Source organism: Cynocephalus volans, chromosome 7 (genome assembly GCF_027409185.1).
Source record: "Cynocephalus volans isolate mCynVol1 chromosome 7, mCynVol1.pri, whole genome shotgun sequence".
In the NCBI taxonomy this organism is placed as follows: Eukaryota; Metazoa; Chordata; class Mammalia; order Dermoptera; family Cynocephalidae; genus Cynocephalus; species Cynocephalus volans.
In genome coordinates, this window is record NC_084466.1 from 128952831 (window position 1) to 128967260 (window position 14430).

General features: G+C 53.0%; 2 protein-coding genes across 2 annotated transcripts in view; both read left to right on the forward strand.

The window, feature by feature from the left end:
* The window catches only part of UBTD1 (ubiquitin domain containing 1), a 53939-nt gene extending 50537 nt beyond the window's left edge, over positions 1-3402 (forward strand). The window contains exons 2-3 of the mRNA XM_063102655.1: positions 805-1032; positions 2303-3402. Coding sequence (XP_062958725.1) covers positions 805-1032; positions 2303-2688 — 614 coding nt within the window. The 3' untranslated portion in view covers positions 2689-3402. The remainder of the gene's footprint in view (positions 1-804; positions 1033-2302) is intronic.
* An 862-nt stretch (positions 3403-4264) lies between these two features.
* Positions 4265-13894, forward strand: ANKRD2 (ankyrin repeat domain 2). Its single transcript, XM_063101596.1, is given in 12 exon segments — positions 4265-4295; positions 4921-5111; positions 5113-5167; positions 5170-5369; positions 8657-8758; positions 9088-9246; positions 9325-9432; positions 10949-11047; positions 11410-11508; positions 12407-12505; positions 12702-12800; positions 13594-13894. Coding segments are annotated over 12 exon segments (1392 nt in total). The 3' UTR covers positions 13744-13894.
* Positions 13895-14430: the final 536 nt, after the last annotated feature.

Below are 14430 nucleotides of genomic sequence, written 5' to 3' on the forward strand. Positions count from 1 at the left end.
AAAGGAAGCTGGAATGAAACATGGTTAGGTGTTAACAGCGGTTACTTCTTAATGGTGGAATTCTGAGTAATTTTTTCCCCAATGGCAGCATGGTACAGATAGCTAATAGAGGGTGAGCTTGGGAGTCAGAGTCTTGTGTTAAGTTGGTGCCTGTGTGGTTTCAGACAAATGACAAACTCTTTGGGTCTTAATTTCCCCATCTGTTGGGTTGTTTTGAGGCTCAAATGGATAACGAGCCTCAAGTGCCTAGCCTGTGATCTGGCACAAGTCGGCTCCATAAAGTGGTGGCAGTTATCATTTTTACACATCTACATTCTTTCCAGATTTTTTTATACTGAATATGTACTACTTTATAATCAAAGAGCAGAGTTAAAACAACAAAAACAAAGGCAGTGGATGCTCTGCTGATAGTTATTTTTTGCCTCTAGGTTGGGTATGTGGAGTTTCCAGACTCCTCCGTGCTATTGAGAAAGGGCCCCAGAGACCTAAATACTCAGGTGGCAGGGTGCAGCAGAGGCCAGGGCCTGACCCAGGGTGGTGAGGGGCAGGGGAGGGGCAGCATGCAGCTTTTTTTTTTTTTTTTTTTTTTTTTAAAGATGACCGGTAAGGGGATCTTAACCCTTGACTTGGTGTTGTGAGCACCACACTCAGCCAGTGAGCGAATCGGCCATCCGTATATGGGATCCGAACCCGGGGCCTTGGTGTTATCAGCACCGCACTCTCCCGAGTGAGCCACAGGCCGGCCCAGCAGCATGCAGCTTGAATGGCTTTAGGATGCTGAGCCTCTCCCTCTGCCCTGCACAGGACGCAATGAGCCCCTGAAGAAGGAGCGGCTCAAGTGGAAGAGCGACTACCCCATGACCGATGGGCAGCTGCGGAGCAAACGGGATGAGTTCTGGGACACCGCACCCGCTTTTGAGGGCCGCAAGGAGATCTGGGATGCCCTCAAGGCTGCCGCCTATGCTGCTGAGGCTAATGACCACGAGCTGGCTCAGGCCATCCTGGATGGAGCCAGCATCACCCTGCCTCACGGTGCGTGGGCAGGGCAGGCCCTCATCCCCGCTGGAGCTGGGGGGTTGCTAGTACATTGCGGGGGTGGAGGAAAGCTGGTGTCCAGCTATGTGTCAAGAGTTTCCACCCAAGCTGGGGGTGGGGGTGGGTGTGTGTGTGGCTATTCACTTGTTCATTCAAGTAACGCTTACTGAGCACGGACCGGGAGTGAGGTCGCAAAGAAGGAGATGCAGTCCCTGCTTGCCTAATGAAGGGACGGGAAGACACCAACAAATTTGCAATGCAGTGTGGTGAATGCAAGCTAAGACTTGCTCAAGGTGCTTGCTCAGGGTGGTCCCAGAACGTCTGAGGTTCTGACCTTCTGTGGGTTATCGTGTGCTGGGCACTGAACTAGTACCTTCCACTCTATCTCACTAAAGTTCATAGCAGCCTTATGGGGCCATGTAAAGCAGAGGGTAACAGGAATTCTGGAGTCTCAGACCTCAGTTTTAACTCAAATGTTTCCCTTTCCTAGCTGTGTGACCTTGAGCGAGGAGCTTCTTGAGTTTAGAGCCTGAGGGCCTTCCCTCTGTAAAGGGGAGATGATTGTTAGGATTACACCTAACATCGGTTAGTCTAGTCCCAGCACTTAGTAGGTGTTCAGGACACAGTAAATACATTTCTATGTGCACTACATTATACCATTAAGGAAACGGGGGCCTATGAAGAGCAGGGCCTGTGCTGTTTCGTTCATCCTGTGACCCCAGCACCCGGCACATGTGCTCAGGAAAGAGTTACTGAATGAAGAAATGAAAAGTCACGTAATGTGCCAGTGCTGAGTGAGCCAGGATGCCGGCCCAGGGAGACCTGGCTGCAGTGTGGCCATGGTGGGTGTGTTAATCTGTCTGAGCTGCTATAACAATACCACAGACTGGGTACCTTAAACAACAGAGATTTGATTCTCACACTTCTGGAGGCTGGGAAGTCCAAGGTCACGGTGCTGGCTGCTGCCTTGCTGTGTTCTCCCTGACATGATGGGACGAGAGAGAGAGAGAGAGAGAGAGAGAGAGAGAATGCACACGAGCACACGCATGTGCTCTCTGGTGTCTCTTCTTATAAGGACTGCAATCCTATCAGATAATAACCCCACCCTTATGACCTTATTTATCTTTAATTACTTCCATATAGGCCCCTTCTCCAAATACAGTCACACTAGGGATTCAGGTTTCACTATATGAGTGTTTGGGGACATAGATATTCAGTCCATGACAGCGGTCCCCAGGCCAACTCTGACGGCCTTGCTCTCCCCTAGGCACCCTCTGCGAATGCTATGATGAGCTGGGCAACCGCTACCAGCTACCCATCTACTGCCTGTCGCCGCCTGTGAACCTGCTGCTGGAGCACATGGAGGAGGAGAGCCTGGAGCCCCCCGAGCCCACCCCTAGCGTGCGCCGTGAGTTTCCGCTGAAGGTGCGCCTCTCCACGGGCAAGGACGTGAGGCTCAGCGCCAGCCTGTCCGACACAGTGGGCCAGCTCAAGCGGCAGCTGCATGCCCAGGAGGGCATTGAGCCGTCCTGGCAGCGATGGTTCTTCTCTGGGAAGCTGCTCACAGACCGCACACGGCTCCAGGAAACCAAGATCCAGAAAGATTTTGTCATCCAGGTCATCATCAACCAGCCCCCACCACCCCAGGACTGACGGGCCCACGGATGCCTGGGAAGAGAGTCCATGGAGGGCCTCTGCAGGGCAGAGAGGCCCCCTGGAGTGCTAGGCCCCCACCCAGCTGCTGCCTTCGAGTGCTGTTTCTTTCATCAGGGGCACTTCCCTGGTGTATGGCTGCTGGGTGGGCCATGAAGTACCCTGCCTCCCGGGGCACTGTGGGCCTCCAGTGCCCAGCACCCAGGAAGCAGTGCTGCCACACACAGGCCTTGCCAACCATGTCAGAGAAAAGGCCAACTGGGGCCCTCCACCCTGCCTCTCTGCCACAGCAGGTTCGAGCCACGAAGGCCAGCCCAGAGGTCTCTGGAGCCCAGATCTGTCATCTGGTGCTGCCAGCTGTGCTCACTCCGGTTTTCTGCTCAGGGTCTGAAGCAGCTGCTGTCCCCTCCTTTGCCCCACCCCCTGGCTCTGCCTTGGGCACAGTGCCAGTCCCCTGGAGGGGAGGGAGACACCAGTTAGCCCCAGGGCTCGGGAAGCCTGAGGCAGGCCTCTGCCTCTCCCTGCCTCCAGCACAATTGGCAGAGATGAGAGGCATGTGGCCGACAGCTGGGCATTGTGGCAGGGATCTGAACAGGGCCGTCTCCTGGCTGTAACCCAAGTGGTGGGGGGTCTACAGCCTGGTCATGGCCCCCACAGCAGGTCCCTGTGTACAGACATATCTGCCTATTTATCAATAAAGCCTTTTGCTCCTTCTCTCTTGCCTGGCATTTGACTCCCGGAGCTAGTTCTGGTGTGGGAGCAGATAGGTGCATGGCCTTCCCAGCTGCTCTGGGCACAGCAGAGCAGACAGCAGAGCGAGCCTTGCACTGCCAGTCTTCTGGGCCCTGATGTGTTCTCATGGGTCCTCAGGAAAAGCCACTTAACCTCTGAACCCAGTTTGCTTTTCTTTAAAGTGGTGATGGAGCTGCCTGCCCTGCCTCCTCCATCAGTTGCTGGGAGGATTAAATGGGGAAACATGTGAAAGTGCTTTGAAAGCGAAGGCAGGGGCCGGCCCGTGGCTCACTCGGGAGAGTGTGGTGCTGAGAACACCAAGGCCCCGGGTTCGGATCCCATATACGGATGGCCGGTTCGCTCACTGGCTGAGCGTGGTGCTCACAACACCAAGTCAAGGGTTAAGATCCCCTTACCGGTCATCTTTTAAAAAAAAAAAGAAAAAGAAAGCAAAGGCAGCACCTCAGGAAGGTGGCGTTAGTTGCTGCTGGTCTGCTCCTGCAGCAGGAGAGGCCACCTTTTGGCTCCAGCCCCACAGGCCGGGCCCTCACAACTGAAGTGTGTGTGGAAATCCTGGAGACGCGGTGCCCGTGGTGATGTTAAAGCAAAATCTCTGACAAATTTAGATGATGAGCATTTGTCAGAGGTTTGTGTCAGCTTGCCAGCAAGGGAGCCAGAGAGAAAAAGGAACCGGTTCCTCATGCTTCCTTAGGGGAATGTGTGCATATTTGCAGAGAGAGGGATCTTAGATAAGGTTGTTTAGCTAAGGGCAGGCCACGTGAGTGTCACAGAAACACGGAGCTGGGGCATCTGCGGTTTATCAGCAGGTTAAACCTGTGTTGTCATGACCCAGGGCTCGATCCTGCAAGTCCCAGGTGTGGAACTGAAAAAGTGAAGTTCTGCTATCTTTCCAGGTGGGAGTATGTTTCTTCCTCAGTGAGCGTGGCTGGCCTCTGGTCAGGGTAGCCTGGTGCTGTCTGGGCCTGATAAAGAAACCCCAGGAGGGAAGAATGATCAGGCGTAGCTGGTGTTCCTCTCACCTGGGCGTGGCACTGCACTCTGGCTTCCTGAGACCCCTCTCTTGAAGCAAGAAGTCCTGCAGAGGCCCACTGAGGACTTACCCTGAGGGGCTGAGGGAGGAGACAGATAGATAAGGTTTGTCCATGACTAATGGACACACTGTCCAACTTAGTGATGCTTTGCTAGGGGGCACTGTGGGACCCCAGAGAGAGGCTTGCACAAGCTACCAATCAGATAGGGAGGCAGCTGCCCTTAACTCCCACCATTGCCCTGGTACTCTGGCCTGGACGAAGCAGAGTCTGCCCCTCCCCACAGCCAGCAGGGCCTTTTCGCAGGACAGCCTGGGGGTGCAGGCCTGTCTTGGGTCTCTGTTTGGTTTCAGGCACCCTTGCTGTTTGTTGCTGACTGGACAGGGTTTCCAAGCATCCAGCAGGTGGTGCTGTCATCCAGCAGGGCATGCAGCCGGCTGGTCCCTCATAGCTGCCCTGGCTATGGCCCAGCCGGGCCCAAGCACATGGAACAGAGGCTGGACAGGCTTCTTCCTGCAGCCCTGCTCTTGGGGCTCTGTGCCCTCTGGTTCCAATAGGCCAGGAGTGGGGGGGGCAACTGTCCCTGCTCCCTGGCCCTGGCTCCCCCTGCTGCCTGGGGCTGCCCGAGGTGAAGGTGACAGGTTGGGGGAGGCAGGTGGAGAATTGGGCCGGTGAGCTCATGGCAAAGGCGCCCAGCTGGGTGGGGTGGATGCTCTGGCCTATAAAGCCCCTGAGGCCCAGTGGCCTGCCGAGGCAGTTACGGCTGGCACCATGGAGGACTCTGAGGCGGTGAAGAGGGCTGCTGAGGCAGTTATGGATGGCACCACGGAGGACTCTGAGGCGGTGCAGAGGGCCACGGAGCTCATCGAGCAGCGGCTGGCACAAGAGGAAGAGAGCAAGGTGGGGGCAGGGGCTTGGGGCCCGAGGGGGTTCTGAGGAGATCCAGCTCTGCTGTCAAGGGAAGGGAGAGCCTGGCTGCCACATATGTGGTGGGGATGGGGACAGGTGTCATCAAGGGCCCAGCTGGCCTTATTCAGGGTGTTCCTGGCAGAGGGGGTTGCTGATGGCGGGAGACTGAGGCTTCAGCCCCCAAAACTGAGAGTCAGTGGGGCAGGGGAGCTGATTTGGGCTTGCAGAGACCCTGCCTACCCACCCGGGCTTCAGGAGACAGGCCTGTGTACAGGGCAGACAGCTGGGGTGCTGCCTGGGAAGGTCAGGAATGTACAGCCCTGAGATCTCCCAGCTGCTGGGTGGGAGGGTGGGATGGGAAGAACCCCAGTATGTGGTCACTGAGAGGAATAAATACAGGTAACAGAGTGAGGAAGGGATCCTAGGAAAGGAAGTTTGGATTTTCCCAGGACTGCCAGCCACACCTGGGAAGGCCTTTGGGGCAAGCATGGGGCTCTGGGCAATTGCATTTTCTCTTGGTTGAGGAAGTGGGGTGGGATGAGGATGTGGGGTGAGGGGTGCTGACTTGTCCTACACTTCATTATATTTAAACTAACACTTGACCTAGTGTCTGCTCTGCCAAGAGCCCGGTTCTTTGAGCAATGGGAGGACCATAGGCCCAGACCTTGCCTTTTTATCAAACCAGCATTCATTTTAGCCAACATTGGTCAGTTGCTTAGTCAACTAAGAAGGCAGAGGGAAGAATGGTTAAACAGAGGTGTGGATCAGAAGTGACGGAGCACAAAGGGAGGGTGAATTGTCATGACTGTGGCCCTTCAAGCACCACTCTGTGGACAAAATACTTGAGCTATTTGAGCTGGGCCTTCAGCGGTGGTTAGTGGAGAACATCAGGACAGGGGAGAGTATTCCAGGCTAAGGCAATGACAGGAGCTAAAGTTTTCATGAGCGAAAGCATGGATGTTACGAGAGAGGGATGAGGCTGGAAAGGGAGGCAGAGGACACACCAGAGAGGGCCATGTAAAGTATACGTATTCTGTGGGAAGTGGGGAGCTACCAAATGTTGCTGAGTGAGGGAATGATGCCATCTGACCTATTTTAGGAAGGGGGCTCTGATGGCCCTAAGGAAGACTTGGAGGGGGAAGGTTAGCCCTAACAGGAGTGGAGGGAGGAGATATATCCTTTACACGGAGATGCCATTCAAAAAGGAAAGTCTGACTGAATGAGGGGTGAGGAAGAAGGAAGGATCAGGATTCCAAGGGAAGAAGAGATGAGGTGAGGTTTGCCAAGGAAGAGCTTGGCCTAAGCCTGCTGAGTCGTGGCTGGGGCATCCTTGGATCTCCAAGAATCTCACTTCTCACTCCCACAAGGGCATGTGCACATGGCTGGCGAGTGCCAGCAGGTGAGTCATGCTGCTGCACCATTTCTGGAGTGTGCCATGAGACACAGAGACCTTCACCTAGGGAACACACAGCAGTCCTCATCCATTCATTCATTCACCCAGCAAATATAGCTACAGAGCTGTCGGGACACTGGGTGCCCGCAGAGCCAAACTTCTCACTGAGTGTCTCCTCCATGCCAGGCACTGTGCTAAGCATTTTACAGGCATTCTCTCATTTAATGTGCACAACAATCTATGAAGTAAGGCAGGAGTCTTGTTTTGTTTCATGAGCTAACATCCAATTCAACAAACATTTATTGAGTGTCTCTTGTGTGCCAGCCCACAAAGACAAATCTGAAGTGAGGGGCTATAGAGTTTGGATAAGGCCTTAGAGTACCTACTGCTGTTTCCACCAGGCCCCAGCCTAGCAGGGTTCTCAGAGGAGAGCCTCTGTCTAGACAGCACCCCCTCCCCAGGGTGGGAGGGGAAGGAGGACCCTGGAGGCCAGCCCAGGGGCTGGAGCTCTGTTGTGGGAGCTTACTGGGTTAGGTCATCACTGAAATCTTAGGGGTGGGCAGAGATGCTGAGCCCACCTGCCATCATTCATTCATTCATTCACCAAATGTTCACTGAGCACCTACTACATGCTAGGCTCTGTCATAGATGCTGGGGATACCAAGATGATTAAGACACAAGCCCACCCTCTGGATGCTCCATGAGGAGCCCAGCCGGAGTCCCACAAGCAGCAGTAGCTGCAGCCCCAGGTCATCTCTTGTCCCTGGAAGAAGATGCAGTGTTCCAGGTGAGACCAGCACTGAGGAGACCCCAAACCATGTGAGCCTGACATGAAAGGGAGAAGTCAGTAGACAACAGGACCTTCAAAATGAAGACCTGGGAAATCAGCCCTCAAAATCACCCTCAAAGAGGCTAATGCCAGAGCTCAGTGAGAACTGAGAAAGGAAGCTGAGTGCTATGTAAGGGTGGCCGCTCTTTGTCACCTGCTGTCTTGACTCCATACCCCACAACCTGGGCAAATGTCCTGGGCTCACATCCACACAGGCTCCATGCGGGGACTCCAGAGATGGGGGTGCCAGCGTTTCACAGAGAGTGAAGAAGTAGTCCAGGAAAGTCATGGCTACAAATGAAGAGGAGAGGAGAGGAGAGGAGAGGGAATTTAACCATGATCACAGTGAGAATGATGTTAGTGCTTAGAGTCTACTTTAGGCTGAAAGCTGAGGAGCTATTGCTCCCATCCCTTCGTTTCTCTGAGAGCAATAGTTTCTAAGCTGTAGATTTCACAGATCAGTAAAATCTGAGACAAAAAATTGGTGTCTGACATTGAGTTGCAAATTTTTATATTGCCAAGTAAGGCCATTTAAAAAATAACTATAAGGGCTGGCCTAAGGTTAGTTCAGTTGGCTAGAGCACAATGTTATAATAACACCAAGGTCAAGGTTCAGATTCCCATATCAGCCAGACATCCAAAAAATAGAAAATAAATATTGTCTCATTACAATTATTTCAAAGAGTATTTTTAATACCAAAAAAAGTAAAAACAAACAAACAAAAACTTGGTGTGTAAAAAAGTGAGTATAATTAATTTCATGAAAAACTGACTCCGGTGGCTTTTAATCTTTGTTTTGCTGGGGACCCACAGCAGTCAGTGGGCAGTTGTTTGAGCCGGGGTTGGGGTTAATGCTGAGGTGGGGAATTGTGGAATGTGCTCCCTTTTGGGGGCCTCTTCAGGAGCCCTGCCTCCTCTTGTCTGGGACCCTCAAAGACCAGCCAGAAGGGCCTGAAGCCACACAGAGGCCACCTTGCCGGGTGTTCTCGGAGAGGTTGGGGGAGAGGCTACCTGCCTCCCCAGGTGGTACAGAAGGCGCGCTCCTTGACTCACCAGAAACTCGGAGGAGCCGACCACCAGAAGCTGCCCATGAACCTGCTTGTGCTAGAGGATGAAAAGCACCAGGGGACTCAGAGCCCGGCTTTACAAAAGGTCAAGGTCAGTAGGGGAGAACCCAGTGTCTGCACTCAGGGGATGGGCCAGGGATTTAAGGCCTCGCTCCTTCTCTCCTCATGTGGCCCTAGGACCACAGCTCACCCGCCCAGCTTGTCAGCAGTGCAGAATCTCTACCCCAGAGTCCCCGGGATCTGAGCCATCTGGTCCTGGAAGGAGAGTGAGACTTTGGTTCCTTCTGTCTTGATGAGTTCCTTCTCTCTTGAGAAGGTCACCCTACCCACTCCACCCCCACCTCCTCCTTAGCTCAGGTGTTCTCCAACTCTCACAAACTCTGTGTCCCAGTGTGGGGGTTGATGGTCGTCCCCACGCAGGGCCAGGAGCGCGTGCGCAAGACGTCCCTGGACCTGCGGCGCGAGATCATCGATGTGGGCGGGATCCAAAACCTCATCGAGCTGCGGAAAAAACGCAAGCAGAAGAAGCGGGAAGCCCTGGCCGCCTCCCAGGAGCCGCCCCCGGAGCCCGAGGAGATCGTAAGGATCCTGGGGAGGACACCAGTGTAGGCGGGGGTGGCAGGGACGGGCCTGCGTGACTGGATTCGCACCCTGCAGACCGGCCCTGTGGAAGAGGAGACGTTCCTGAAAGCCGCCGTGGAGGGGAAAATGAAGGTCATTGAGAAGTTCCTGGCTGACGGGGGTTCCGCTGACACCTGCGATGAGGTGATGCTCCCCCACCCCCACCCCACACCTGCACCTGCCTCCTGTCAGAGTTGCCACCCCCACCCCGCTCCGATCCTGGTTCAGCCCGCTTGTGGGCGCACCTGAGAACAGGCACGGGTCGGTGGGCTGGGGACGGGGAGTGCTCCCTTCCCCACTCGGGAATTTACCTAAATCCTTTTTAGACCCTTTTCCATCTTGAATCACCTCCAGCGTAACAAATGTCACGTGTTTATTTAGGGAAGAAAGAGGAATGGAATCAAATAAAAGGAGCCTAGGATCAGGATATTTGGGCTCAAATCCCATCTCTACCACTCACTAGCTGTGAGACCTGTGGCTGGGCTGGTCGCCTCTCCATGTCTCAGTTTCCTCCTCTGTGAAATGGCCTACTCCCTCATAATGTGTTATGGTGATCAGATGGAATATTAGCACCTCAATAAGTATTTATTGAATGAATGAAAAAGCTATAAAGCACGTGCTAGGGTATGATATTTTTGTTTCTCATGGTATAATATTGTGCTTCCTTTTAAAAACTATTTTTATTTTATTGTTGTAAAATATACCATAAAATATGCCATTTCTACCATTTTTAAGTGTACAGTTGAAGGCCACTAATTACATTCACAATGTCATGCAACTTTCGCCTCTGTTTTCAGATTTTTTTCTGTCACCCATCATACTTCTTTTTGTTTTCCCTGAAACTGCCTCTTTCACACTTCTAGGATGTTCTCTTGCTTTCCTGTCCTGGGAGTAAGCAAGTTAATTATTACCCATCCTTGGTCTGAATTATTGTAGACATTGACCACATGTCCTTTCTGTTCTTTAGACTCCAGGGTCTTAATTCTTTCAATTTGTTTAAGCAACTACCACTTCCAAGCCCTGTGCTAGGTGTTGGGAGTACAAAAAAAGAAAAAAAACTAGAGTTGAAAGTCATGGGGAGATTTACACATAACCAGATCATTAGAATATGGGAAGATACACACTGTGGCCCAAGTGTTTCATCAGTCCAGAGCATTAAGCAGACTGCACTGAGAAGGGAGAAAGTTCATTATTTCCTGGGATCAGTAATCAGTGTGGCCTGCTCATCCTGACCCTGGACTAGGCACTCAGGGGAAATAGAGTCCAGCAAGACTCAGCCTGCCATCTAATGCTCTCTTACAGTCAAGGCTTGGCTGGGCCCCTAGGGCAGCTCTGGCCTAGAGGTTTCAAGGAAATGATGGCACTTGAGCAGCATCTTGAAGGAGTAGCAGATTTTCATCAAGCACTTACAGGGAGTGAGGGCTAAACAGGCATGCCCAGAAGAGGGAATAGCCTGTGCAAAGGGAGCACCCTGACTTGATGTGCTTGGGGGCAGTGAGAAGGTCAGTCCCCAGGGCAGAAGGCTCCGAGTCTGATCTGGATACTACATAAAGCAGCTGGCAGAACACAGAAGAGATGGGGACCCCACACAGGGGTCAGAATAGAGATGGGTTCAGGCCTGGAGCCAGAGGCCAGGCCCTAACAGCCTCTTTGGGGACAGTTCCACCGGACAGCACTGCACCGAGCCTCCCTGGAGGGCCACTTGGAGATCCTGGAGAAGCTTCTGGAGAGTGGCGCTACTGTGGACTTTCAGGATCGGGTGAGCAAGAGGGCAGGTATTAGGTGGAAGGCAAGAGGTGGGTTCAGCACCAATAGGCCTCCCTCCCCACCAACCTGGGACATAATTGGGCTGCTCAGGGGCTAGGTCCCACCTCTTGTGGATTGTGGACCTTGGGCAAGCCCCGTCTCTTCTCTGAGCCGCCTCTGTAAATCTGGCTTGGACTAGTTGGGCCCTAAGTGTCCTTCTGCTCCACTTGATCTGTTGCTGAGGCACAGGAGTGCCTCTCCCCATTCCCTGTACCTTTCCCCTGGATATCCCCCTGCTCTCCTGGCTGGAGTCCTTTCCCTCAGGGCACTTTCTTCCCTGCAGCTCTGCAATTAGACCCCATCCTTCCTTTCTAGCTGGACTGCACAGCCATGCATTGGGCCTGCCGTGGGGGCCACTTGGAAGTAGTAAAACTCCTGCAAAGCCGAGGAGCAGACTCTAATGTGAGGGATAAGGTGAGGTGACAATGCTCAGACGCAGCAGATATTGGGGTGGGGAGGAGAGCCGCGGACAGAGAGCAAGAAATCCCAGGAGGCAGGAAGGTAGTGAGCTGCTTTGGTTTCTGGAGTGGTTGCTGAGCAGGGAAGCTAAAGCAGTGTCCTCCTGGACCTCCCAGCCCAGGGGTGGGTTCCTCCCATTAATTGAAGGTCCTTGAGAGACCACCATCTGGGGATGGCTTCAGTAAGAGCAGAGGAGAGGGGTAGACAAGAGACGCACTATCTTGGGGGCTTTGGGACCACTCAAACGATGTAGAATTTGTTCATTCATGTCATCCTTCATCATTCTTCTGTCTATCCTTCCATCCATCTATCCATCCATTCATCCATTTTTTTATCTGTTAATTCATTTATTCATCCACCATCCTTCTATTCATTTACTCCTTCATGTATAACCTTGAACAAGTGATTTAGCCTCTGAGCCTCTGTTCCTCGTCTGTAATATGCCTTTCCGAGTTCTTATGTAGATTAGGTGGGAAAATGTATGTAAATGAATTATTTTTTCAACATAGGGCTAATGTTTTGTGAGCTTTTGCCATGCCAATCACATAGTCATCTCTCAATAAATGACATCTGTTATAATTATTAAAAGAAGGATGTAGGAGTGAACAGTTGTTCAGAACTGGGTGAGAGGGGAATCATGGTAGGCTTCCTGGAAGAGGTGGCATTTAAGACTTTAGAGTTAGACCTTTGGATAGAATGGTGGGAAATTACACCATTCCCTGTCCCTCCAGGGCTCAAGCCTTGGCACTAGGATTTGGAAGAGGGATTAAGCTGGAGTTAAGACAGCCTCCTATCCCAGGGGACCATGGTCCAGGCCCCCTCAGCCAACAGTTCCTGTTTATTCCCTACCCAGCTGCTGAGCACCCCCCTGCATGTAGCGGTCCGGACAGGGCAGGTGGAGATCGTGGAACACTTTCTAACCCTGGGCATGGACATCAATGCCAGAGACAGAGTGAGTGCCAGCCTCCCCACTGCTCAGCCCCACCATGGCTTTGTGGGCAGCCTGTGTGCTGCTGCAGGCGAGTGCAACTTCCCTCTGGGGCCCTCAGGACTGTGGCTCCTAAGCAGGGCCTCAGGCCCACTTCCCATCATCCTGCCCCCCTGCCTGCTGTCTGTAAGGGCCATGCTGAGTGCCACACTGGCCCTAGGAAGGGGACAGTGCCCTGCATGATGCTGTGAGACTCAACCGCTACAAAATTATCAAACTGCTGATCCTGCATGGGGCCGACATGTTGGCCAAAAACCTGGTAAGTACATTCCTTCCCTGATTCAGTAATCAGTGTGAGCACTTGAGCAGTGGAGGGTCTATCTTGCCCCCAGCCTAGGGACACATATCATTGGCTCTGGCCCATCATCACAGTACAGAAAGTTGTCCTCTTCCAGAACAATAGTCCTACTGCCCACCTTCCCAACTTTCTCTGTGTGTGCCTATGTCCAGAGTACAAGGGCAGAGAAACAGCCAGGAGGGGCAGTAAGAGGACTTCCTGAAGGCCCCCAAATAGGTCAAAGGGGGTTTTAATGTGCAGGCCTAAGGAGGCCAAAATTGTGGAGGGACAGAGCTGGAAGGAACCTATGCACTTGGTTGGCGTCACCATTCCTAGCCCACCACGTTGGTTACTGGTGATTCTGAGGTTTCTTAGGATCCATGTCCCCTCGTCCAAGCTCTTCTTTGGGATTCAGAGCAAATCACAAAAGAGAGTTGTGGGAGGGTCCCTCTGGCTCAAGAAAGGCTCAGGAGATAATGGGAAAAGCAGGAAGATATGGAGAGGGTGTAGATGAGGGTTTTTTCAACCTCAGCATTATTGACATTTTGGGCTGGATAATTCTTTGTTGTGGGGGACTGTCCTGTGCACTGTAGGATGTTTAAGCAGCATCCCTGGACTCTATCCACCAGCAGTACCCATCCCACCGCCAGTTGTGATGGCCAAAAATGTCTTCACACATTTCCAGTTGCCCCCAGTTAAGAACCACTGGTGTAGAGGAAGGCACCTTCCAGTAGAGAGTTCTGAACAGTGAAAGATGTTCTCCTGGTTCCCCCAGGAAGGAAAGACGCCCACAGACCTGGTACAGCTGTGGCAGGTTGACACCCGGCATGCCCTGGAACATCCTGGGCCAAGTTCAGAGCAGAACGGGCTAGAAGAACCTTCTGAGAGTGGGCGAGAGACCCCCCAACCTGTGCCAGCTCAGTAAATGCCTGCCCTGACCTAGCCAGGCCCCACCCCTGCCCCGTGTGCAGCCAGAGGGTCATAATGGCTCCCGGAGCTAACTAAGGACTCAGCTATTCCTCCGTCCACTCCAGAAGCACCCACAAACTACTGCAATAAAAAAGTTGTTTTTGCTATTTATGATGTTTGTTTCCATCTGTGTCCAAAATATTTAGGAATGAAGAAAGACTGGGGCAAGGGTGGGCTTGGGTAAGAGGGGAACTTGGAGCCTGTCGGCCCCTCTGAGCCAGCCCTGCTGCTTTTCTACCATGGTCCCTTCTTGCTTCTTCCCTGACACCCTGTTTTTCCTGACCCTTCCCCATCCCCAGGACCAGGCTTGGCCCCTGCACAGATCAGCATGGCGATGTACTCATCCTGGGCCCCTTCTTGGTGCCTGCTGTCCTGTGGGGTTGTGTGTGGCCTGTCATGTGGCTGCCTGGCAGGAGGAGCCTGGCAGGGGAGTGGGGCAGTGGAGGGGTAGCTCCTCAAGGCAGTTTACTGCTCAGCTTTGCCGCACCTCCTGCAGGGCAGGACCAGCTCAGCCAACCGGCTCCACCAGCCTTGCAAAGCAACTTCTGTGGAAACTGCCCAGCTCTTGCTTTAGGGCTGGGAATTGTGGGAGGAGGGCCTAGGACCTGCTGGAGACTCCATTTAGTGTCAGGACCGCAGGAAG